Source organism: Mirounga angustirostris, unplaced genomic scaffold (genome assembly GCF_029215605.1).
Source record: "Mirounga angustirostris isolate CCGP_5_RB_7025 unplaced genomic scaffold, mMirAng1.0.hap1 SCAF_12, whole genome shotgun sequence".
NCBI classification, from domain to species: Eukaryota; Metazoa; Chordata; class Mammalia; order Carnivora; family Phocidae; genus Mirounga; species Mirounga angustirostris.
In genome coordinates this window covers 45,988,354-46,012,377 of record NW_026991720.1, presented here as the reverse complement: position 1 = coordinate 46,012,377, position 24,024 = coordinate 45,988,354, and the positions used below count along the sequence as shown (strand labels likewise).

Sequence of the window (24,024 nt, the reverse complement as noted above, 5' to 3'; positions counted from 1 at the left end):
GGTCTTGGATTTAGCTGCTCCCAAATTCAAATTCTTGTTTCATGGTAAATCCTTGGGAGAATCCCTATTTGCAGCCCATGACTCTCACACACGTATGTCAAGCTCACTGGGCCCTTTCCTGAAAGGTTAACAGACCTGTCCATCGGTTGGTGGAAGCTACAGACCACAGAGGTCTCAGCGTAAATGTGCACTTCCTCCCTACACAGCCTACAAAGGGTCAAAAACCTCTACTCCTCTGCATTAAATGTTGGCTTTGGGAGGTTCTTTAGAGGTCATCCAATCTAAGGCCTCCCTTCAAACAAATGTAGAGACTGTGGGCCAGAGATGTGTTATAACTTGGTGTATTCACACTGAAAACCAAGGCCCCTGGCTCCCAGCCCAATATTTTTTCAACTTAGTCATGATTCTATTGCATTTCACGATCCCAGAAAAAAGAAAGTCATTTCAGAATGTCATTTTATTCCAGCCCACCCTCTCCTTTGGTCATTCAGTCCAAACCCAGTCATTGATCAGCCAGCACAGGCCAGGCACACAACTCTTGGTGCTTGTGACGCAACAGAAAACGAGCAAAGATCCCCATCCCACCAAGCGCACACGTCTGCTCCCCGCTGTAACACAGAGCAGGGAAAGGGAAACAGACGACGGAAATAAAGAGGGGACAGGAGGGACATCTGTCTCTTCTTTTTTCCTTTATATCTTATGTATTTTATATGATTCCTTTCTTCTTTCCTATACTTCAGATGTATTTCAAACCATAAACTTCACCCACTTAAAACATACAGTTCAGTGATTTTTAGTATATTTGCAAAGTTGCACAGCTATCACCGCAATCTAAATTTGGGACATCTTCAACACCCCACAAAGAAGCCCCATGTCCATTAGGAATCACTCTCCATTTTCCCATCCCCAACCCCAGGCAACCACTAATCGACTTTCTACTACTATGACCTTGCCTCTTCTGGACATTTCATGTAAATGCAATCATACAACATGCGACCTTTTGCGTCTGGCTTCTTTCACTTAGTATAATGTCTTCAAAATTCAAGCATGTAGCACTTGGCTCGTTTTCATTGCTTTAATAATATTCCATTGTAATCTACTCTCTTTTTGTCCTATCACCTTGAACTTCGTATCAAAAGGCACACGTCTTCTTTGGGAGGCTTGTGTTACAAAATATGAGGTCTGGAGGAACATAAATCCTGTCCCCATTCCCCGCCTGTTGTGAGCAGTCATTCCAAAGAATCACCGTGTACCTGACCAGATCCATCCCCAGTAAGGCTTCCGTCTCTGCGGCAGGTTCTCTGGCATCGATGGCTTCATTGGCTATGCACACTCCGTGCTCGTTGGCCCCCATTTCTGCCCCCCAAAGCCAGGCAGGTCTGCTTATCACAATGGCATGGGTCCTGGGGACTTGGTCGATTGAAATGTAAGTGCACTGAAAAACGAAGACGGGAAAGAAAAGACCATCACCTGCCAGGATCCACTTAGTTTCCACCCTGGTACTTACACTGACCCACCACATGAGTTACAAACAGAGCCCCCAAAAATGAAAGGCCTCAGGAACACCAGACTTAAAAAACACCCCAAGTCTCAACGCAGCTCAAAGTGCGTTGCCAATCTGGTGTCGGTCTCTGGCTCAAGCTCAGTTTACCCACAGTGCTCACGGATCCAGCAGTCATCTTCCTCAACCAGGTGTTCAGCCAACCTCTGCCCCAAATATTCTGTCTGGTCAATTCAGTAGGCACAGAGGGCACCGGAGTTTCACACATACATGGCTATTTATTCTCATAGGCAAAAAAATCCTTCTGGATCAGTGGTTTTCAAACTTCTTTAAAGTTATAGAGCCCTGGGTGCCTGGGTGGCTCAGTCGTTAAGCGTCTGCCTTCGGCTCAGGTCATGATCCCAGGGTCCTGGGATCGAGTCCCGCATCGGGCTCCCTGCTCTGCGGGAAGCCTGCTTCTCCCTCTCCCACTCCCCCTGCTTGTGTTCCTGCTCTCGCTATCTCTCTCTCTGTCAAATAAATAAACAAAATCTTTAAAAATAAATAAATAAATAAAGTTATAGAGCCCTACTATAGAAGGAACTTTACCTGGAGGCCTAACATAGAAAGTGGATTGAAGGGAAAATGTGTTGCCTGAAGAACGGGGGTTCTTATGCCCCTGGCAATGATCCCAAGGGCTCCCTGGAACCCAGTTTGACAACCTCCACAATTGCTCTAGTGGTAGAAAAGGGAACATGATGATAATATTTAACATTTAACGAATGCATTAAATGCTCTCCTATACACTGTGCTTCCCTGTCTGTCTCATTTGATTCACACACTAAGCCTGTGCAGTGGACACGCAAGGAGACTGTCCTGAAAGGGCATGTCTCTAACTGTGGTCAGGCCTGCAAGACATACCCCTTGGTGTTGTATATCCAACCTTCTCCAGGCTGCCGTGTCTTTACCTGGAAAACAAGTGAGCTACTCTAGATCAAACGATCTTTCACCTCAGAAGCCTGCCTTCACACAACTTCTTACATAGAAGCGTGAAGACAATAAAAGTAGTCAAAGTGTGTTGAAGCAAATGGAAGATGGGGCATGGGACGAGCTCACTCAGAGCCTGGCCTGCTGGTTCATCCCTCTGCCTCCCCACATTGGGCCCATGGGAGAGCTCCCTTGGAGAAACTGGAAAACCACTAAGCTAGGTTATCCGTAAGGGGCCTCCTGACTCTGGCACTCTATCAGTCTAGGACATCCTCCGTGTGGTGGATGCAGCATGGAATTCAGGGCTCTAAATTACACAGAGCTCTTTGGCTCTCGGGGGAGAATTTTATCAGCGGCAGCAACCGTTTACATTTTAAATTGGGCACTGAAAAGCCTTGGCTCAACTGGGGCCTTGGATCTTTTTCTGCTTCAAGACCCAGTTATATCGACTGAATGCAGCCCAGAAAGTTATTTTGCATTGATTTTCCATAATCTCTAAACCTTAGGTAAGAGCTGAAACGAGTGTGGCATGCACACTCATTGATGAGGTGAGACACGTATCCTCATAATCCCTGTGGGGTGTCACTCTGCACTGGGATAATGTTGTTTCACTTGATAAATATTGGTAAACTTACAGCTAATTCAATCCAGAGACTCTCAAGAGACTCTTGAGTTTTTCATGGCAAACTGATAATAAAATACACTCTTGAAATGTTCTCCCCTATTCAGTTCCCAAAAGTTGTTTACTTTGAAAAACGATTCTGTTAGAGCAAAAACCTAGCCAAAGCAGCAAACTATGGTCCTCTGTGCTCTTCTAATTTGTAATTGAAATTTATATCTTATAATTGTGTTTTTTCATGTAAAAAGCAGTTCAGGCATTTGACCAACATTTTCCAAAACCCCTGTGCACACTGAGCTCCAGTGACAAATTCTGTCTTGAAAATAATGAGGAAATATGGAAGGAATTTAAGATTTTTTTTTAAGATTTTATTTATTTGTTTGAGAGAGCGCACGCACAAGCAGGGGGAGGGGCAATAGGAGGGAGAAGCAGGCTCCCCGCTGAGTGGGGAGCCTGACAAGGGGCTCAATCCCAGGACCCTGAGATCATGCCTGAGCCAAAGTCAGACGTTTAACCGACGGATCCACCCAGGCGCCCCTTAAGATTCTTTACAGATTTATCGTAAAGGTTTTTTTAAGGGAAGGAAAAAAGTAAAAATAAGAATGGGTTTATTTGGGGCGCCTGGGTGGCTCCACCAGTTCAGCATCCGACTCTTGCTTTCGGGTCAGTTTGTGATCTCAGGGTCTGGAGACTGAGCCCCACGTTGGGCTCCATGCTCAGCAGGGAGTCTGCTTGAGGTTCTATCCCCCTCCTTCTCCCTCCCCTTCTGGCCCTTCCCCGGCCCCTCACACGCACTCTCTCTCTCTCTCAAATAAATAAAATCTTAAAAAAAAATAGAATGGGTTTCCTTATTTGTCTTCAAATTCGTTTTTACACATTCATTTCCATATCACCATTTACAGAGCACAAACCACACACAAGGCATTTTGTGCTAAGTGCTACTGGCAGATAAGTCAGTAAGGATGCCCAATTCCTGTCCTCTCAGTTGGGAAAGAAGGAGAAGGTACACATGCAAATTACCACGGCCACCAGCCCAACCTCAGTAGCTGTCACTGAAGCTGTAACGCCTATGTCACCTAATGTAGACTGCATCTTCCCCTTCCTCCCACCTTGTACATCTGATCAATCTGATCCTGCTTTTTTTTTCACATTCCATTCCATTTATCCCTCTCCAAAATACTGTACAATTGACTCATGTACTGCATATGCTGTTCATTATGTCATCTCCCCCAGCTCCAAGATAAGCGCCGTAAGGGCAGGGAGATATCTCCGTGGTTTAGTTCACTGATATATCCGAAATCTGGTACACACTAGGCATCAATAGATCTTTTTTTGAAAGAATGAATGAAGGAATGAATGAAGGAATAAGTGAGCAGCAAAGATCAGAGGGACATAATACAGGTTCAAAGAAAGAGGAAAATTATCCAAGTGACAGAGGCTTTATCAAGTGGTGACATCTGAGTTGATCTTGAAAAATGGGCTAGACATCAAGGTATTCCAGAAAGAGGTAAGAGCCAGAAAAGAGAGAGAGATGGGGATGTCAAAGGTGTGTTCATGGTCCGGGGACACCCTCCTCTGTGACGCTCAGGGTAGCTACTGCGATGGCATTGAGTAATAGGACTGCAAGAGCTCAATAAGTACTGACTGATAAAAATGTTGAAAACTGAATCCAAAAGACCATATGGTCTTCGTAGGAGTTCAAAATATTTGCAGCCAACTTGACACTTTTTTGCCAAACTCAGAATGAGGAGGAAGAAAGGAGATGCCCAACTAGCCAGATGGGCCAAATCAGCCCCTCCTAAGCACTCGGCTGAAAGCCAAAGCACCAGATCCCCTCATATGCTACACAGCGCGTGGGTAGGGAGATGGGGAAATGGGGGGGGCAGTGCGCCCAAGCCTCAGTGAACCTGTAACACACCCCCCTTAGGGCATCTCTGTCATGGACTACAGCAGCCTGGGCCTAACAAGGACCCTTCTGTGGCTGCAATTCACACACACTCCATTGTGTTTGGAATGTGACTGATCACACCCAGGTCAAAGCAGATGGTCATGCTTGTCTCATGTAGATTGGTTATCTAAGATCCTCGTCTGGGGGCAAACCTCATAAATAGGAAACGTTTACACAAGAGGTAATTAGCTAAAGTTTGTAAAGTCAGCCATCTAGAATGTGAACTCTGCAGGCAGTCATTTCTTTTTACAATAAAATTCACCGACCTTCACAATTGCCACCTCATTAATGAGGCAGACAGTAAATGCGATTGGAGGCAGCAGGGAAGGTCTCACCAGGAAAAAAAAAAAAAAATCCAAACAGCACCTGAAATCTTCTTTCAGCATGACAAAAACAATTTAGTATCAAGTCAAAATTCATAGTCAGATTTCTAGCAGAAAACAGAAACAAGAAAGAACACGTCCACCACTCAAAAGATCAATCTTTCCAGGGATGGTTCTGGCCTCGGCTTTGGTGATGAAGCTGTTGAAGAGGTCTGCAGAGAAAGAGGAGCAAACCGGCTTGCTGCCCTACGGCCACTCCCACCCTGCCTTTAATAAAACAAATCCGTCAGCTAGCACGACTTCGGGGGCCAAGGCCACATAACAACATAAGAATGTCCAGAGTGGGGCACAAGGTGAGGCATGCTGCTCAAGGTGGGCACTGCCTAATGCTAATCGTCGAGGTTTTAAAGGGGCCGCCTGCACTGAGCCTGTCCCCCTCCCAGGGGACCCGTGCCAGGTTGGAAGAGAGAAAAGATGAGCCTTGACAAAGCCCTAGAGACAGAGACAAAAGACAATTCTTCTGCAGAGCAAGCCCTTTCTTATTTTGTGTGATTGTGTCAAAAATGAAAAAGCAAAATCAGCTTCATGCTGTCGCCTACCCTTTGCACATTCCAGCACACTCTTTCTGGACATCACCCAGTGAAAGGGGAATAGAGACACTGACACAATAGATGTTTCAATTAAAGAAATGCAACCATTGTGCTTCCTACTGTACTCAGATGGTGAACACAACCGTGGCACCACCAGTGAAAACCGCTCTGAAATGAGTTGATGAGTCAGCCAGACTTCCTAGGGTGGGGGGAAAAAAAAAGAGCAGGGAAAATGGGACGCTTTGGAGGAATATTTTTAGTTTTAGAAAATTTGCTCCTAAGGCAGCATTGCTAATTATCACTGAGGTTTTGGGGGGGTTGTTTTTGTCTTTTTTATTCTAGTGTCTTGCCTGCTACTTGACTGGTTTTTGAAAAATGTGCCCTTAAGGTTCATATGATTCCAAATAAAGACAAAAAAAAAAAAGAAGAACGTCAGCCACATTTTAGAAGAGCTGCTTTTTTATTTCCCTGAAGCCATTAGATCTTTGAGAATGGGCGGTGCAAAGGCCTGGGGTCGGAAACAGGGTTGGAAAAGGGGACACAGGAAGGCAGGCCCCTGCTAAGCCACGCTCCCATGAGGTGAGGGAGACACGTCTGGCTCCACACCAGGCTGGAGACTCCTGCCACTCCTGGGGCCAAAGAGAGCCGACAGGAAGACTGGCACATAGTCTGCCCACAGCCCTGGAGCTTTGCTTGGCTCTCTTTTATTCCAGAATAACCTGTGCTCTCCTACTGTATAGGAGAATCTTCAGAATGAATATTCAGACACTCTCCCCCGCAAAACACATGTACATCCCACAAACCACAAATATAGCTGCCATCTGGACAATGTTACTAACAATGTTACCAACTCTCATTAATGGGTAATTTTCTATTCTTCTTAAAACTATTTTTATCCAAGAAGAAAAAGGAAGTGATCTACCAAAAGACTGCCCCAAACTCTGAAAGTTATATAAAATCTCACTGGGGATACTGAACTCATACAGAACTTCATGTGGAGGAAAATATAAATAAATTAAAACACACTTTCCAAAAAAAAAAAAAAGGAAACAATGAAGACTTTAAACTTTAAAGGAAGGGGTAAAATGGAGATGGGGTTTATTATATAATAATAAGAGACTCTTTAAAGAAGCATTATGTGTCAAACCTGACTTGGCTATCAAGAATTCTGTCTCGGGGGGCGCCTGGGTGGCTCAGTCGTTAAGCATCTGCCTTCGGCTCAGGTCATGGTCCCAGGGTCCTGGGATGGAGCCCCGCATGGGGTTCCCTGCTCCGCGGGAAGCATGCTTCTCCCTCTCCCACTCGCCCTGCTTGTGTTCCCTCTCTCGCTGTGTTCCCTCTCTCGCTGTGTCTCTCTCTGTCAAATAAATAAATAAAATCTTAAAAGAAAAAAAAGAATTCTGTCTCAACTGAGGGTTGCTGGAGGGGTGGAGAGTGGGGGGATGGGCTAAGTGGGTGATGGGCATTAAGGAGGGCATGTGTTGGGATGAGCACTGAGTGTTGTATGGAAGTGATGACTCACTAAATTCTACTCCTGAAACCAATATTACATTATATCTTAACTAACTTGAATTTAAATTAAAAGAAAAAAAGAATTCTGTCTCCACAAATTGGGATATAATTATTCTCTGGGGGTATAAATGACGTCAACTTTACCTGAAATTCATTGTTTTCTGGGACAGTATTCTAATGTTGGATCCCTTGTTTCTTAAATAGAAGATTCAACCATATAAGAATAGACACACATACCCATCTATAGGCATACATGCACACACACACACATGCACACGCACACGCACACCATGCACTCACAGAACATCACAATCCAGGAAATTATTCATCTGCTTCCTTGACACTCCTATCTATAGGAAGGAGCAGGGCTTGAGGAAAAGTTGAGATGAGTTCTGTTATGCACAGTGGTACAGCATCCTCAGAGAGGACAGAGGGCCTTTCACAAATGTTTATCTATCCTACTCCGCATCCAAAAGTGACGTTGTTAAAAAAAAACAAACTCAGAATCCACAAGAGAAAAACTAAAGAACATAAAATGCTCCGATCTTCTAACTGTGCAGCTAAGCAAAAATGTGCAGTGTAATTTTAGAAACTGAGGAACTCTCCTAAAGGACCCTATTTCTTATTCTTCCAGCCTCAAGCAAAGAGAACTTGCCATAGAATAGAGGATCGATGGACAGAGTGAGGGAAGGAGGAAGGGTGGGTGAGTGGACGACCTGGAAGGGAAGACTGCCTGGAAGGATGGGCCAGCTGGAAGGGGAGGCGAGTCAGTGGATGAGTAATCAGGATGACTTTTAGCACAGAGTTATTCCCAGAAAAAGAATTCTTGGAACGTCAAAACTCAAGTATGAGGCTTCTAGGGAAACTGCAGAATATGTAAGTTTAAAATGTCGTGAAATGGCTGAGAAATAGATGGGGTTTTATGGGAACTTCTCACTCTTCATGGTTTAGAAAAATAATTTCCATATGCTAATGAGAGCTTTTATGAAAGTTACATGATACTTGTTGTGGATCATAAGCCCAGCTATGGAAAAGAACCCATCATTCTGTACTTGGGAAAGTTACAGGTGTAATTGTAAGGGAACTAAAGGGGTAAGAATAAATTTGAAAAGCAGATTTAGAACCATATGCTAAAGACAGGAGTTTGGGAACTGAGACCTGGAGTCATAGAATCTCTCAACACTAGTCAATTCTTTAAAGAAAAAGAAAAAGAACTCTTTTCACAATGTTCTCCTTAGAGTTTACAAAGTACTTTTTTTTTTTTTTTTTTTAGATTTTATTTATTTATTTGACAGAGAGAGACACAGCGAGAGAGGGAACACAAGCAGGGGGAGTGGGAGAGGGAGAAGCAGGCTTCCCGTGGAGCAGGGAGCCCGATGCGGGGCTCAATCCCAGGACCCTGGGATCATGACCTGAGCCGAAGGCAGACGCTTAACGACTGAGCCACCCAGGCGCCCTACAAAGTACTTTCAAATGTCAGTTCCCATGTGCTTCACAAAAAACTGTAAGGCAGACACAGTGGGTTTTATGATCACCATCTGGCAAATGAGTAAACTGAGTCTCAAAGAGGCTCAAAGACCCACGGTGCAGGAAATGGGGATGGCAAGATCGGAAGCCAGGACCTCTGCATCTGGGGCCCGACTCATTCCACTGGTTTCAGGCAATCGTAAATTTCCATTGATTTATAATGGCAGAACATGCATAAAGTACTACATGTTCATAGAAGGATGGCAGTCTAAGGGCACCTGAGTGGTTCAGTCAGTTAAGCATCTGACTCTTGTTTTTGGCTCAGGTCACAGTCTCACGGGTCATGAGATAGAGCCCCAAGTCAAGCTCCACATTCAGCAGAGAGTCTGCTTGAAGATTCTCTCCCTCTGCCTCTCCCCTTATGCTCTCGTTCTCTCTCTCTAAAATAAATGAATAGATCTTAAAAAAAAAAAAAAGGGAGGGGGAGGACAGACTAGAGGGAGGTGGGGATATTGGTATTTAGGCCTTGAAGGATGCCTAAGAGTCTACCAAGTAGATGAGAAGAGGGGAGAGGAAGGACATTCTTAGCAAAGGACAGAATGAACAAAAGCACAGAGAAATGCAAGTGTGTTATTTATTCAAGAAATGATGAGCAGCTCAGTGTAGCTGGAACCTATGGTACAAGCTGAGAGGGGAAAACTAAGAATGAGGATAGAAAAGTAGTAGGAAATTGTACAACCCTATGGAGGGCAATTAGTACAAAAACTTTACCCCATGACCCAGCAATCCTGCATCTGGAAGTGTATCTAGAGACTATACTTGCACGGATGTAGGATGACTCATGTTCAAGGTTCTTCAGGGCTGACTTTCTGGACTAGCAAACAGTCCCAGTGTCTACCAACAGAGGACAGACTGAAAAATTATGGGATAGCTCCACAATGGACTACTGTGCATCTGCAAAAAATAGTAATAAGGACAATCTCTGTGTACAGATGTAGAAAATATCTTTAGAAATTATTATTAAACAAAAAAAAACATTGTAGACCTTTTTCGTGAGTTTGAAATTTTATATTTAAAAAATCAAGTTTCAGGGCGCCTGGGTGGCTCAGTTGGTTAAACGACTGCCTTCGGCTCAGGTCATGATCCTGGAGTCCCGGGATCGAGTCCCACATCGGGCTCCCTGCTTGGCGGGGAGTCTGCTTCTCCCTCTGACCCTCCCCCCTCTCATGTGCTCTCTCTCTCTCTCATTCTCTCTGTCTCAAATAAATAAATAAAATCTTTAAAAAAAAATTAATTAAAAAAAATAAAAAATCAAGTTTCAGAATAGTATATATAATGTACTACTTTCATGAAAAAAGTGAGAAAATAAGGCTAAGTATTCATATTTGTTTGCATTTGCATAAAACACTAGAAGGATGTGCAAAAAATTAATAAGAAGGGTTATATGGGATGGGAATCAGAGTGAACAGCAATATGGGGGAGTAAGACTGCTCACAGTAAACCTTTTCAATATCACTTAATCTTTGAACCACATGAATACATTACCTATTCAAAATGTAAAATTACATTAAAAAGCATCTTTACTTTTTAAAAATATTCCAAATGAGTTAAAAACTATGTCCATACAAAGGCTTGCACATAGGAGGGAAGCAGGGCTAAGAAACAAAACAAAACAAGAAACCAAAAAGAAAGCAAAAAAAAAAAAAAAAAAAAAAACCCAAAAAACCTGCACACAAATGTTTACAGCAACTTTGTTCATAATTGCCAAATCTTGGAAGCAACCAAGATGTCCTTCAATAGGTGAACGGAAAACTAAACTGTGGTTCATCCAGACAGTGGGATATTTTTCAGCACTAAAAAGAAATGCACTACCAACCTGGAAAAGATATGGACGAACTCTGAAAACATAACTACTAAGTGAAAGGATCCAGTCTGAAAAGGCTACATGCTATAGGATTCCAACTATATGATATTTTGGAAAAGACAAAAACTATAGAGACAGTGAAAAGATGAGGGGTTCCCAGGGGTTAGGAAGAGATAAACGAATAGGCAGAGCACAGAGGATTTTTAGGGCAGAGAAAGTATTTTTTATGATGCTATAATGGTGGATACATGTCATTATATACATCTGTGAAAACCCATTAAAATATACAACACATAAAGCTAACCGTAATGTAAACGATGGATTTTAGTTAATAATAATGTATCAATGCTGGCTCATGGATTATAACAAATGCACCACACGAAGGCAACATGTTAATGATAGGTAAAGCTGGGAGGCCTCAGGATGAAGGGTTAATATGGGAACTTTCTGCTCATTTGTCTGTAAACATAAAACTGTGTTAAAAAAGAAAAGCCTGTCAAAAAATTTTTTCAAGATTTGATTTACTTATTTATTTATTTGACAGAGAGAGACACAGCCAGAGAGGGAACACAAGCAGGGGGAGTGGGAGAGGGAGAAGCAGGCCTCCCGCAGAGCAGGGAGCCCGATGCGGGGCTCGATCCCAGGACCCTGGGACTATGGCCTGAGCCGAAGGCAGACGCTTAACGACTGAGCCACCCAGGCACTCCAGAAGCCTATCAATCTTAAAAAAGAGAAAGGGAAAGGGAGCCCAGTGCCAGTCAGGACGAGTTCCAAATGGCATACAAATCAGCCCGGACTCTCCTCCTGTAAACACAACCGTTTTTAAACAAGGCAGTGACAGAATTGTGCTCTGAAAATTCTGGTGACCCCGAAGGCTGAAGGATCTACGAAAAAGAGAGCCAGCGACCAATAAGCCGATGATAGCAGAAGGGAGATGGGGGTGGTTCTGAATGAGCAGGGGCCCTGGGAGGAGACAGGAACTTGGGAGCGTAAGCAACAGGACTGGTGGCAGCTGTCTTCATGCATCCAGGGATGCGTGGGAAAATGAGGGTCCAAGTTTCCCTCTGGTTTCTAAATTAAACTATGTGGCAGACAATGGTGCTGACAGAGGCAGATGAACAAACGAGATGGGGAAAATGAACCTGGTGTTTGACCTGTGATGCTATTTTATTACCTGCAGAATACGGATGTGGAAATGTAGAGAGTCAGCTCCAAACACAGGGACGGGCAACTCAGAATGGAGGTCAGGTTGCCTTGGAAACGAATTCCAGTAGGTATCAAACTGCACTTGTTTATGCCAGGGGACATCACTGAACCTCCCCAGTGTAGGTGAGTGATAATGTAACATGCGTTAGCAAGTGAAAGAAACCTAGTCTATTTTCTACCCTGACTATCCGTGAAAGTAAAATGCTGAGTTATTTAGCCTATCCCTCCCAAGAGAAAACACGTTTTTCTAAAATATCTATTTCAGACATATTTATAAATGGCGCTTGTATGATGCTGTGGTCACTATGGCTACTGACAAGGGACCCCAAAATTTAGTGGTATAAAACAACCATGTATTATGCTCATGAGTTCGACGGCTCAGGAGTTTGGACAGGACGCCACAGAGATGGCATGTCTCCACTCCACAGTGTCTGAAGCCTGGAATTGTCTGAAGGGACATTCACTCACACATCCGGCAGTTGGCTATGGGCTGACACTGGTTGTTGGCTGAGGGACTTCGGTGCCTGTCCATGTGGGCCCCTCCCTATGTTCTTCGTATGTGGGCTGGGTTGGGTTCCTTCCAGCACAGTGCCTGGATGCTTAGGGTCAGATCCCGAGAGTGAGAGACTCCGTGCTGAATTCTTTTAGGACCCGGCCCTGGAGGTCACATGGCATCATTTCCACCAGCCTACACTGGTCAGAGCAAACACAAGCCCTCACCAAGATTCACGGGGGCGGGGGGGGCCTAACCCTCCCCTCTCCACGGAGGAGTGTTCATCACACTGTAAGAAGTGCATGTAGGACGGGATTGGCTGCAGCTATCTTTGGGAAATTAAATCTGCCCACATGAAAATCAAAGTATTGTTTCAGTCGGCATGACTCTGAAAAAAAGCAACATTAAGGGAAGACAGACAGGGAAAGTCGAAATAACTCAAATCTGCAAACTTCACCTACGCCCAGTGCACTCGGTTCTGAGAACAGAGAAACATTCAAACCCAAACAACATGGACATTGAAACATTAATGAATACCCACTTAAAAACCAGCACGATCGAGCACCAGCACGATCGAGCACCTGGGTGGCTCAGTCAGTTAAGTGTCTATCTTCGGCTCAGGTCATGATCCCAGGGTTGTGGGATCGAGTCCTGTGGTGGGCTCCCTGCTCAGGGGGGAGTTTGCTTCTCCCTCTGCCCCTCACCCCGCTTGTGTTCACTCTCTCACTTTCTCTTTCTCTCTCAAGTAAATAAATAAAATCTTAAAAACATGTATATTTAGGCGTTGCTTACAACATTAATAAATAAATAAATAAATAAATAAAATAAAATAAAATAAAACCTAGCATGATCACCAGAGAACCTAGCACTCTTCTCTGCCTCTACAAAAGAAAAGTCCTGAAGTTTAGGGGCTCGGACCCAGTTAGTGGTGCAACAAGAGAGGAGAGTGGTGCTGAGAAAGTCCTACGGGAGACAGGCTGTCACTGCCCCAACCGCACACAATCCATATGCCAAGTCACACTCCGTGCTGCCTGGCTGTGTCACCGCCTCTGCTCAATGCACCTAACAGCAGCTCCTCACAGAGCTCTGTTGCTCTTTGGTGCTGCTTAGTTGCCTTTAAAGGACTGAAACAGGTAAAGATTCAGATAAGAAAATAAAACACACGTTGATGAATACCCCTTTAAAACTTAGCACAATTACCGAAAAAAATCAGTTTATCTCAGAAAGCACAGAACACCAACGAGTAGAGGTTTATGTCAGTGGAAAGAGCTCATTAATTTACCCACCCCCAATTTTTTTCTCTATATTCTTCATCCTTTAACAAACAGCTACCACTGAAACACATACACACAAATAAATACACCATAACCAAGAAGTTTATTCCATGAATGCAAAGATGGTTCAATTTATCAGATAAATTGAAAGAAAAAAAAATTAAGTGATTATCTCCGTATCACTAAAAAAAAAAAACAAAAAAAAACCTTTAACAAAATTTAATACCTATTCTTGAGGGTTTTTTTTTTTTAACCACGAAAATAAAAATTGATGTATATTTTTAACATGATAAAACTATATAAATCTCAGCCCTAAAGCCGATATCTGAATGACTGGAGAATCACTAGAGGCTGCCGCACTCAGGTCAGGAACAAGACAAAGATAACCACTACCGCCACTAAATATTAACACTGAATCCAAGCTATCGGCCAATCAGACAAGAAAACAGAGATGTAAGAACAATCAGACTATCTCTGTTTGCACGTGTTGATAACAACAAACCTGGAAAACCCAAAAGGATCAATGATAAAAGCTGACACAACCAATGAAAGAATTTAGTAAAATAGCAGACGATAGAATTGACATAAAATAGCCATCGCAAAAGTTTGACAGTACACTCTGGGAATATGGAAAAACAGGCATTGTTCCATTGTTAGTAGAAATGCAAAAGTATACCACCTGTGTGAGGAAATAAGATAATATCCCAAAAAATTATACACTTATTTACTCTGTGGTCCAACAATCCCATTTTAGGTATCTATCCCAGAGAAGGATTGACAAAAACTGATTTATAAGTACTCAGAATAGGAATTGATGGATAATTTTTTAACATGATACATTACACAAACCAAGGCCAGATATTGTGACAGATACACCGGGCTATCAGTCCCTTCAAAATACAACAACGTGGGCACCTGGGTGGCTCAGTTGGTTAAGCGACTGCCTTCGGCTCAGGTCATGATCCTGGAGTCCCAGGATCGAGTCCCACATCGGGCTCCCTGCTCAGCGGGGAATCTGCTTCTCCCTCTGACCCTCCTCCCTCTCATGCTCTCTGTCTCTCATTCTCTCTCTCTCAAATAAATAAATAAAATCTTAAAAAAAAAAAAAAAATCAAAATACAACAACGTATCTGTAACAACAAAAGACTGGAAAACAACCCAAATGTCCAGCAACATGGGACTGATGAAACCATGATACATCCATAGAATGGAACACTCTGTAGCTCTAAATGAGGAATGAAGAATAGTACCTCTATTACCATATGGAGTGATCTCTAAGATATGTTTTAAGTTGAAAAAAGCAAAGTGGACAAAAGTGTACATGGCACGCGACCATTCATCTAAGAAAAGGGAAAATGGGATAAATGAGTGTGTGTGTGTGTGTGTGTGTGTAGTTTATTACATACATAGGTAACTTTTTAAATGGAAGGACAAACCAAAAGAACTTTGAAAACATGGAATATCTATAGGAGAAAAAGTAAGTAGAGTAAATGAGACAAAGCTAGATACCAGACTTCTATGAATACACCTTCTTTTGTACATTTGACTTTGGAACCATGTAAACGTTTTACTTAATTATAAAACAAGGACTATAGCCATGAGTGTAGTATTATTCCCCATGTGATCCTGTTTTTAAGGCCGCGAACAAATCTGCGTGGGCTCAGGAATCAAGAGAACCGACAAGCCAGTTCTGGCCAGTGAGCCGACTTAGGGAGAGGTGCGCTGGGCCAAGCCGGAGGAAGGGAATGCGCACCAAGGAGAGACTGTAACATGGGGCTTACCTCAACCTTGCTCTCGGGTTCATGATCAGCAGCTGAGAAATACATGACCTCCTGAACTTCATCCCTGGGCCGAGCTGAATTTTTCCCAAACACCACCAGCCCGTCCTTAGCACGCGGTGGGAAGGCCACGAAGCAGTAACTTGGAGGAGGGGCAGCCATCCTGCAAAGAGAGAGAGAATGCCAGGGGCGGCCTGGAAGCAGCTGTGACGTGGGACATTCCAACAGTGAGTTCTTCAAACACACTGCACCAGTGAACATCGTCTTCGTATTGAACTGTGTGCAGCTAGCGCATTAAGAGACACCAGCTGGGGGGCGCCTGGGGGGATCAGTCGTTAAGCGTCTGCCTTCGGCTCAGGTCATGATCCCAGGGTCCTGGGATCGAGCCCCGCATCGGGCTCCCTGCTCCGCGGGAAGCCTGCTTCTCCCTCTCCCACTCCCCCTGCTTGTGTTCCTGCTGTCGCTCTCTCTCTCTCTGTCAAATAAATAAAGTCTTTTAAAAAAAAAAGAGAGAGAGAGATGCCAGCTGGCACGTGAAGCTGGGCGCCCGGAGTAGAGTTACAGAGCCACCGAGACCAGATAGTGTTTAGTACTCCACGGGAGTAAACGAGCTCAGATTTGCCACAAACTGCAGTCAGGGGCAGCCAAAAGCTCAATGACGTAAGAGAAAAGAAAGGAGGTTATTGTTCCCGGCAGAAAACACAAACAGACTGCAATCTGTCACAGTAATAGAAAAATAAATAAATACACTTGCAACAGTGTCCCATGCAAGTGTCTCGGATCTAGAGTTGTGTGGCTTCCACCTAATGGATTTGGGGGTAGTGATAGGGAAATGGGTCTAGAGAGAAAGTGAAAGGATACTCCCCCTATTTTATATATTTTTGCTCTACCTCACTGACATGACGCTCGGGGATCTCTTGGTTTTCCTCCAACCTCCTCAGTGCTCCTGGGCTGGCTCGTTCTCTTCGACCTGGCCACTGAGCTTCCTCACTGCTTTACTCCTCTTTCCTCGTTTCACGCTCCTTTCTCTCTGGGAAAGCTCATCCATGCCCATTGGTCACTCATGTGGCTGTGACCTACACAGTCAATCCCAGCTCAGTTCTCTCCTGGAGCTTTGGACCCATAGATCCAAATGCCTTCCTGATACCCAAAGCTGATTTCATCTTCTCCCCCAAACATCCAGAACTCAAAAACTACCTTTATCATCTGCTTCTCTGTTACCTAGCATACCACCAAATTCCACCTGTTGACTTGATCTTCTAAATCCCTTTGGAAACTCACCACTTCTCCCCATCTCCACTACCACCACTCTGCACCAAGCCGCCATGTCTAGCCTGGATCCCCACGGTAGTCTCTTAAGGGGTTACTGCATAATCACTATTATGCTCCCTCCAAAACACTGGCACACGGCAGCCAAAGCGATCTTTTTAAAAGAAAAATTTGATCATGTTAGTCTTGTCACTCTGCTTAAAATCCTTCAGAGGTTTCCCATGGTTCTTAAAATTAAGACCAAAATCTGATCAAGCTCATGCCTCCTCCCCAACCTCAACTCCTGCCACTTACCATTCCACACTCTCAACTGCAGCACCCAGGCCTTTTTCCAGCCCTTCTGATCCTCACAGGGCCTTTGCACATGCTTCACTCCTCTCTCTGAGCACTCCTCTCTCTGTTCCCTATACCAAAACCATTTTTCCTAGCTAACCCATACTCCCTCATGTACCAGCTCACGTATCAGTCGAATTTACGTCACCATACTGTATGCTCTCATAGAATCCCACCTTTTTCCTTAATAGCAAATCCCAATCTGAAATATTTGTGTGATGATTTTATTACCAACAATCAATACTTGGTCTTTCCCCCCAAAGTCTAAGTTATATGAAGGGGAGAGGACCATGTCTCTTTTGTACGCCACTGTAAACCCAGCTATACACAAGGTCTTCTGCAAGGTAGCTTTTCAAAAAGCAATAAACAAGTGCTCTTTTCTTCTTTCTTAGAACTGAAGCCAACCATGCCTCTGTACCCAGGTAGAATGCCCTGCCCTTAGTCTGTGCATATCCTTCAGGATCTGATTCAAAATCCCTTTCTTTCAGGACACCTTCTATAAAGGAATCTGCCATTTTCTCAGCATCCATATGCACTAAAGCATCCAGTTTGTTCTAGGATGATGTGCATGTGTTTCTTGTAAACGTACTGCTTCGAATGTTTCAAACAAAGACCCCTGAGGGCAGGGCCCAGACCACCCAACTACAGCAGCCCCTTTCCCAACCCCCTATCATGGGCATTCAACAAACATTATCTATTAAACCAACTATCATTTTTGTGTCATCAGTTATCCGACTTAGGTGTGTTTTATTTTACGATTCCAAAATATGAATGAGAAGGAAAGCAACATTCTCAGCAAAGCCACTGGGGTTCAAAACTCACCCTCACCACCTACTACTGTGTGACCTTGAGCAAGTCACTTCACCTCTCTGGGCCTAGGTTTTCTCTTCGGCAAATGTTTGGCCCCAGCCCGTAAGTTTATCATCAGTATCAGATGACATGATGCTTGAGAACAGATTTTGCAAACTGTGGAGGCTACATGAGTATAAGGTATTTTATTTGGGTTTAGACTGTTCAAGCAGAGCAGCATCTCAACATTTCTACAGGGCAGGCAACCAAAACCAAAACATCTCATTCATAACTGGAGCAGTTGTCATTCTGAGTTTGGAACCATTTTTTCGAGGGGCCCTATTGCTATGTCTGCATCCAGGCTGCTTCATGTTAGTCTGTCCCTGCACACACACATTGTGCAGGGCGGGCCCCTCCCAGGGTCCTGAGAAGCGGGGGAGCCCATAACTCTGAAAATCACTCCCCATCTCAGCTCAGAAAAATGTCCCCCCGCCTTTGTGAGAAAGAAAAGGCAGGAAGATCAAGAAACTCCAGTTCCTTCTCCCATTATCCTTTCCTATTTCCACAAAAACGCCATTATCTTCAGACTTGAGGGGTAGGAAGCGATCAACCAAGACTCTGCACGTGTAAGAAAAACCTAGAATAATTATAAGATAAAATGCATTAATAGCGAGTTCCTAGAATTTCAGGGTGGGAAGAATTGCTGGCTGAGCCAGATAAGGTGAAAACCCAGACAATAAGGTGGAGAAAGGGTACATTCACCTGTGTCTGTCTGCCTCCCATGTGTGATAGGACTTCCCTTCCTTCTCCATCATTGGGTCATTTCAAAAGTGCTGGTGTCTCATCTATGAGCAGAACCTTACTTTCCTTGGCCCTTAAAAATAGTAGCAATCCACTGGTCTTGCATTTATGAGATATATCTATAGAAAATAAATAAAACTCGCAGGGTTTTTGACTAGCACCTATTCTATTCTTCAGCCAGGACATCTGCCTGGTTAGCAAGTCATATGAATCACGTGATCATGATCTGGATGTAGGCAATAGAAGCCCAGGGATATGTGGGCCCAGGGAGGCTGGCTTTTCCATTACATCTTGAGAAAGACTGGGAATACCAGAAGGGAGCAGAATTTTTTTTTTTAATTTGGAATTTTAATTATGTACATAAATAGCAACTTGAGAACAAGGAGTTCTAAGGCTAGACATTATCTCTAGGTGAAAGGATTTCTGATTAGTCCACTTGCAGTATGGCATCACCCAAGATAACAAAGAAGCCTAGTATAGTTTGTCCTGAAGAAGAAAGCCAATTTACTATATTCAGTACTGACTTCTCTGCCATTTCTCTGTAGAAATACTGGTTTACTGCATGGAGTTTCCAATGTTTACCTATAAGTGATTAAAATGGGCAGAGCATGGAGCATTCTATTTATTTCCAGGTGAATTCTTCACATTTCCTGGCTTTTGAAAGTTCTCCTTCCACAAATCTTCTATGACTATGTATCCTCGTAAACCCCAGTCATATAATTTCTCCCCACTGACCTGGACAAATACGATGGCTTGTTGTGGATAATAAAGAGAGGCAGCAAGTCCCATGAATCCAGGTGGATACACCAGCTTCTTTATTTTTGAACCTCTAGCCAAAAGAAGTCCAACAATGCCAGCAAAACCAATAACACCAAGTCTTGGAAAAAAACCAGGAGGTGCATTTTGGAGATATTCATAGCTGCCTAACCCCCATTGAACCAAGCTCTGCATCCTGGGCTTAGTTTGTGAGTACATTTCCTGACACCAACTTGTATATGGCTCGCAGTAATGTCGGAGATGTGAAATGCTTTCTTCAAGTGGGGTCCTTGGCTCCTCCACATATTTAGATTGACCCTCAGGGACGGAGTAGAGTGAAAGCTCATTAACTTTCACAGAAGTTTTGTGAGGTGAGTCCTTTTTAGGTGATGCATAGACTCTGAAGGTGAGCAGACTCAGGCTGGCTGGCCCCACAGACCTCTGAATTACCTTGAACATGCTGCTGGCAGAGGTGGCTCTGGCGGGGTGGGAGCAGAATTTTAATGTCTATTTTTTTTTTTTAATGCTAAATGAACTAGCAAACTGTGTAACACATCCAGTAGCAAACTAGCCAAGGATAACTGTCCCTTTATTTTTCCTGGATCACCATTCTAGACACTGACTAGCCTCAGAGATGACTTGGATCCTTTTCTACTCTCTAGATCAGTGCTGTCCCAAAGAACTTTCTACCTTGATGGAAATGTTTGATCTCCACTGACCAATATGGTGGCCATTAGCCTCATGCAGCTATTAAAGTATAGTTAGTATAATTAAGGAACTAAATTTTTATTACAAACTATAACTAGCTTAAATTTAAATAGCCACACATAGGTAGTAGGAATGCTATTGGACAGAGCAGCATTACAACTTCCCAATAAGCCCAGAAATGAAGATTTTCATAGCCTTCCAATGATCCCCAAAGTGTTTCTTCGTGAAGCCCTCCACAGATTCTAATGACAAAATATGCTACCATCTATAAAACTGAATTAGCAAAGAGGAGGTAATACACTTCCAGAAGACTGAAAACAAATGTTAGGAAGTAGCTACTAACTCACCAGGTGGACTGAGTTTAAGTAAGCTCTTTTCTCCAAAAGCTAAAGGTAGTCATAGCCCTGGATGCCAATTCCATTTCTCTTGATGTGAGTCTCATATTCCTAACTCTGAATACACCATGAGCATGTTCCCCATCGCTGCCTGCAAATCTTGGGGGTACCTCTCCAGTCAATTCCACTCTTTACCTCCTGAATGAACTTTGGAGACCTTCACTTCTCGTCAAACCTCCACCTACCTCCTCTAAGTGGACATCTCACCTCCTCCTGCACAAAGAAGAAATGGCCAGGGGAGGGAGACTGTTTCAGAGGTACGATAAGCAGCTTTGAAGGTCCTGTGGCTGGAGGAAGGGCAAGCAGCCAATAAATCAAAAAGCCAATGCAGCTGAGGCCAGAGAGAATGGGGAAGAGGCCGGAGAAGCAGGTAGACAGGCCGGTCCACGTTGAGCCTCGCAGACCACGGCAAGGGCTGTAGCGTCTATCCCGTGATGGACATGGAGGTCTAACCCCACTGAAGGCTTTTAAGTCAAGTGTTAGGTAGGGACTGGAGCCGGTGCACAGAGACAACTTTTCAAAGAAGGTGGCTTTGAGAGAGAAGAAACAGCTCATTAGATGTAAAGGAAGGGGTCAACAAGTAATTGTATTTCTATGTATCTACCCTAAGAAAAGATCAGGAACATGGACAAGTTTCGTGCACAAAAACGTTTATCACAGTGGTATTTATACAGGTGGAAAACTGAAACTTAATCGTCCAGCATCAGAGTCATAGCTTAACAATTCATGCTACAGCAATGCTATAAGACCATTAAAAACGTTTGCAAAGAGTTTTTAATGGCATGGCAAAATGGCTGGGAAGGAAGATCCAAAATGAATTACTTTAATTATGTAAAAATACACATAGAAAAGACTACAAGGAAATGTGCCCAAAATATTAGCCTGACCACTGAATTCTAATTTTTTCATATTTTCCTTTGATTTCCAATTTCCCTACAAGTATTTATACTTACATAAACACAAAAATGATTTTTTAAAATAAACGTAGTGGATAGCACCAATTTGGGAATTTTTTTATTTTTTTTAAAGATTATTTATTTGACACAAAGAGAGACAGATAGAGAGAGAGCACAAGCAGGGGGAGCAGCAGAGGGAGAGAGAGAAGCAGGCTCTCCGCTGGGCAGGGAGCCCGACGCGGGGCTCGATCCCAGGATCTCGACATCATGACCTGAGCCGAAGGCAGACGCTTAACTGACTGAGCCACCCAGGTGCCCCGGGAATTTTATTTTTTTAAAGATTTATTTCTTTATTTGACAGAGAGAGAGAGAGAGAGAGAGAGATAGGGAGGGGCAGAGGGAGAAGGAGAGAGAGAATCCTCAAGCAGACTCCCTGCTAAGAGCGAAGCCCAACGAGGGGCAGGACCCAGGACCCTGAGATCATGACCTGACCTGAAATCAAGAGTCAGACACTCAACCAACTGAGCCAGCCAGGCCCCTGGAATTTTATTTTAAAGAAAACACTTTGGCTCTACTTCTATGTCCTCATACATCTAAAGTTTCAAAACTGGCCAATTCTTATGAGTTATAGTTAGGATGACACTTGCTATTGAGCTCTAACTGACATACATTATATTAGCTTCAGGTGCATAATGATTCAGTATTTGGATACATTGATTCAGTATTTGGTTACACTGCAAAATGATCACAGTATGTCTAGTTAACATCCATCACCACACATAGTTATAGAATGATTTTGCTTGTGATGAGAACTTTTAAGATCTACTCCGTTAGCAAGTTTCAAATATGCAATATAGTACTATTAACTATAGTCACCACGCACTGCCTGACATCCCCCAAGACTTATTTATTTTGTAAGTGGAAGTTTGTGCCTTTTGGCCACCTTCAGTCATTTTGTCCATCCCTCACCCCCCCAAGGATGAAATTTTTTATTCAGCATTATTACAGTTATTCTCTGATACTTTCTTCTACTTTTTTCTACAGCCTGCCTACTTCAGTGTTGCTAAAGGAGTAATTTTCATGACTATTATGCACACAAAGGGCGGGCAGGCCTCTAACTGCGCTATCTCCTCTATTAAGGTGAAAAAAAAAAAAATAGGCCCTTCAGGAAGTCAATTCTCTGCTGACCCCAAGAGGCAATGCTTCTGAAAGTGATTCAGGGAAACTCCATTTTGTTCCTATTATCTGTCAAAATACTAGTTACCATACCAGATAGTTACACTACAAAAGAAAAAAAGAAATCTGACAAGCTGACACATCTATATACTGTATAAAACATGCATTTTGAAATCTTTGTTTACAAGATTTTTATAAATTATTAAATTGTTCATGCAAGACACCAGAATAAGATCTTTTTCCTCCCTTTCCCTCAGTAACCTGATATAGTATTATGATGCGATATCCTCCTCCACAAAGAAAAGTAAGCTAAAATTCAATGAACTCCCAATCGCACATGCTAATATAGAAACGTACTGCATGAAAAAGTGTTCACTGTTTATATTCGGCTTTGGAAAACACAGTATGACCATTTGATAACGGATTTTCTATCATAATACTCTCTACTTAAACCAGCATTAAAATGAGTAGACAGAACTCATTCAGAAATAAAGCTATGATCGATGGCTTTTTAAAAAACTTGCCTGTTTGGGGGCACCTGGGTGGCTCAGTCATTTAAGTGTCTGCCTTCAGCTCAGGTCATGATCCCGGGGTCCTGGGCCCCAGCTCAGTGGGGAGACTGCTTCTCACCCTCCCTCCCATTGCTTGTGCTCTCTCTTGTGCTCTCTGGCTCTCTCTCAAATAAATAAAATCTTAAAAGAAAAAAACCCAAAACAAAACCTTGCTTGTTTTGAGATGCAATTCGTAAGCCATTTTCTGAGTCATGGGGACCTGAGGAGGGGGTGAGGAGCATTACACTCCAGGCCTGAAATGGAACCTAGGTGGATTTAAAACCGTGTTTTCCAAACTGCATGTTGTGGCCCTTTTGAGGGTTACGAAATCATTTCAGTGGATAGGATCAGCGGTTTTTTTTGAATAGGCAAGCATTTTTTTAATAAAAGAATACAGGCATCACACTTAATAAGGGTAAGTGTTGTTACAAGAACCTTTAAGTTCGGGTATATACACATACACATGTAAGTGTGTGCATGAACTGGGTTGAGATACAACATCTCTCTTACTGTGGGTCTCATGCAAAAATCTTTAAAAGCAACAGCTTAAAGGGTAGGTCTACTGAATAAGGCTTCTTTGTGATAAATACCAATTAGGATTCTTGCCAAGTTAGCGATCAACTAATAGTTCCCATTCATGAAACACTCCAATTCAACTCCCATAGATGGTTAAACCGACAGACATTTCCTAAGATGTACTTGCTAAGAATATTTTAAAGTACATTTTTCTGTAACCTGTACTGTATATTTTCTCAAACTGGATTATTTTTCACGTTCTATGCTGCTGGAAGACTGGAGGCTGGGAGAAG

At 43.2% G+C, this 24,024-nt stretch overlaps 2 protein-coding genes across 3 annotated transcripts in view; both read right to left on the bottom strand.

The window, feature by feature from the left end:
* Window positions 1-24,024, bottom strand: part of SCRN1 (secernin 1) — a 79,424-nt gene that overhangs the window by 23,341 nt on the left and 32,059 nt on the right. Inside the window, exons 2-4 of one of the 2 annotated variants that reach the window (XM_064575106.1) lie at window positions 20,778-21,122; window positions 15,545-15,704; window positions 1,254-1,435 (exon numbers count right to left, since the gene is read on the bottom strand). In XM_064575106.1, coding sequence (XP_064431176.1) covers window positions 1,254-1,435; window positions 15,545-15,703 — 341 coding nt within the window. In that variant the 5' untranslated portion in view covers window position 15,704; window positions 20,778-21,122. The remainder of the gene's footprint in view (window positions 1-1,253; window positions 1,436-15,544; window positions 15,705-20,777; window positions 21,123-24,024) is intronic. The other variant, XM_064575105.1, reaches the window with a different exon arrangement.
* On the bottom strand, window positions 19,133-20,019 carry LOC123835441 (MICOS complex subunit MIC26). Its single transcript, XM_064575109.1, has one exon. The coding sequence runs from the start codon at window positions 19,946-19,948 to the stop codon at window positions 19,352-19,354; it is 597 nt and encodes a 198-aa protein (XP_064431179.1). The 5' UTR covers window positions 19,949-20,019; the 3' UTR covers window positions 19,133-19,351.

Excerpts from the sequence above, each read along its gene's own strand:
- LOC123835441 (XM_064575109.1), bottom strand. The coding sequence starts at position 19,948 with ATGTTCAAGGTAATTCAGAGGTCTGTGGGGCCAGCCAGCCTGAGTCTG.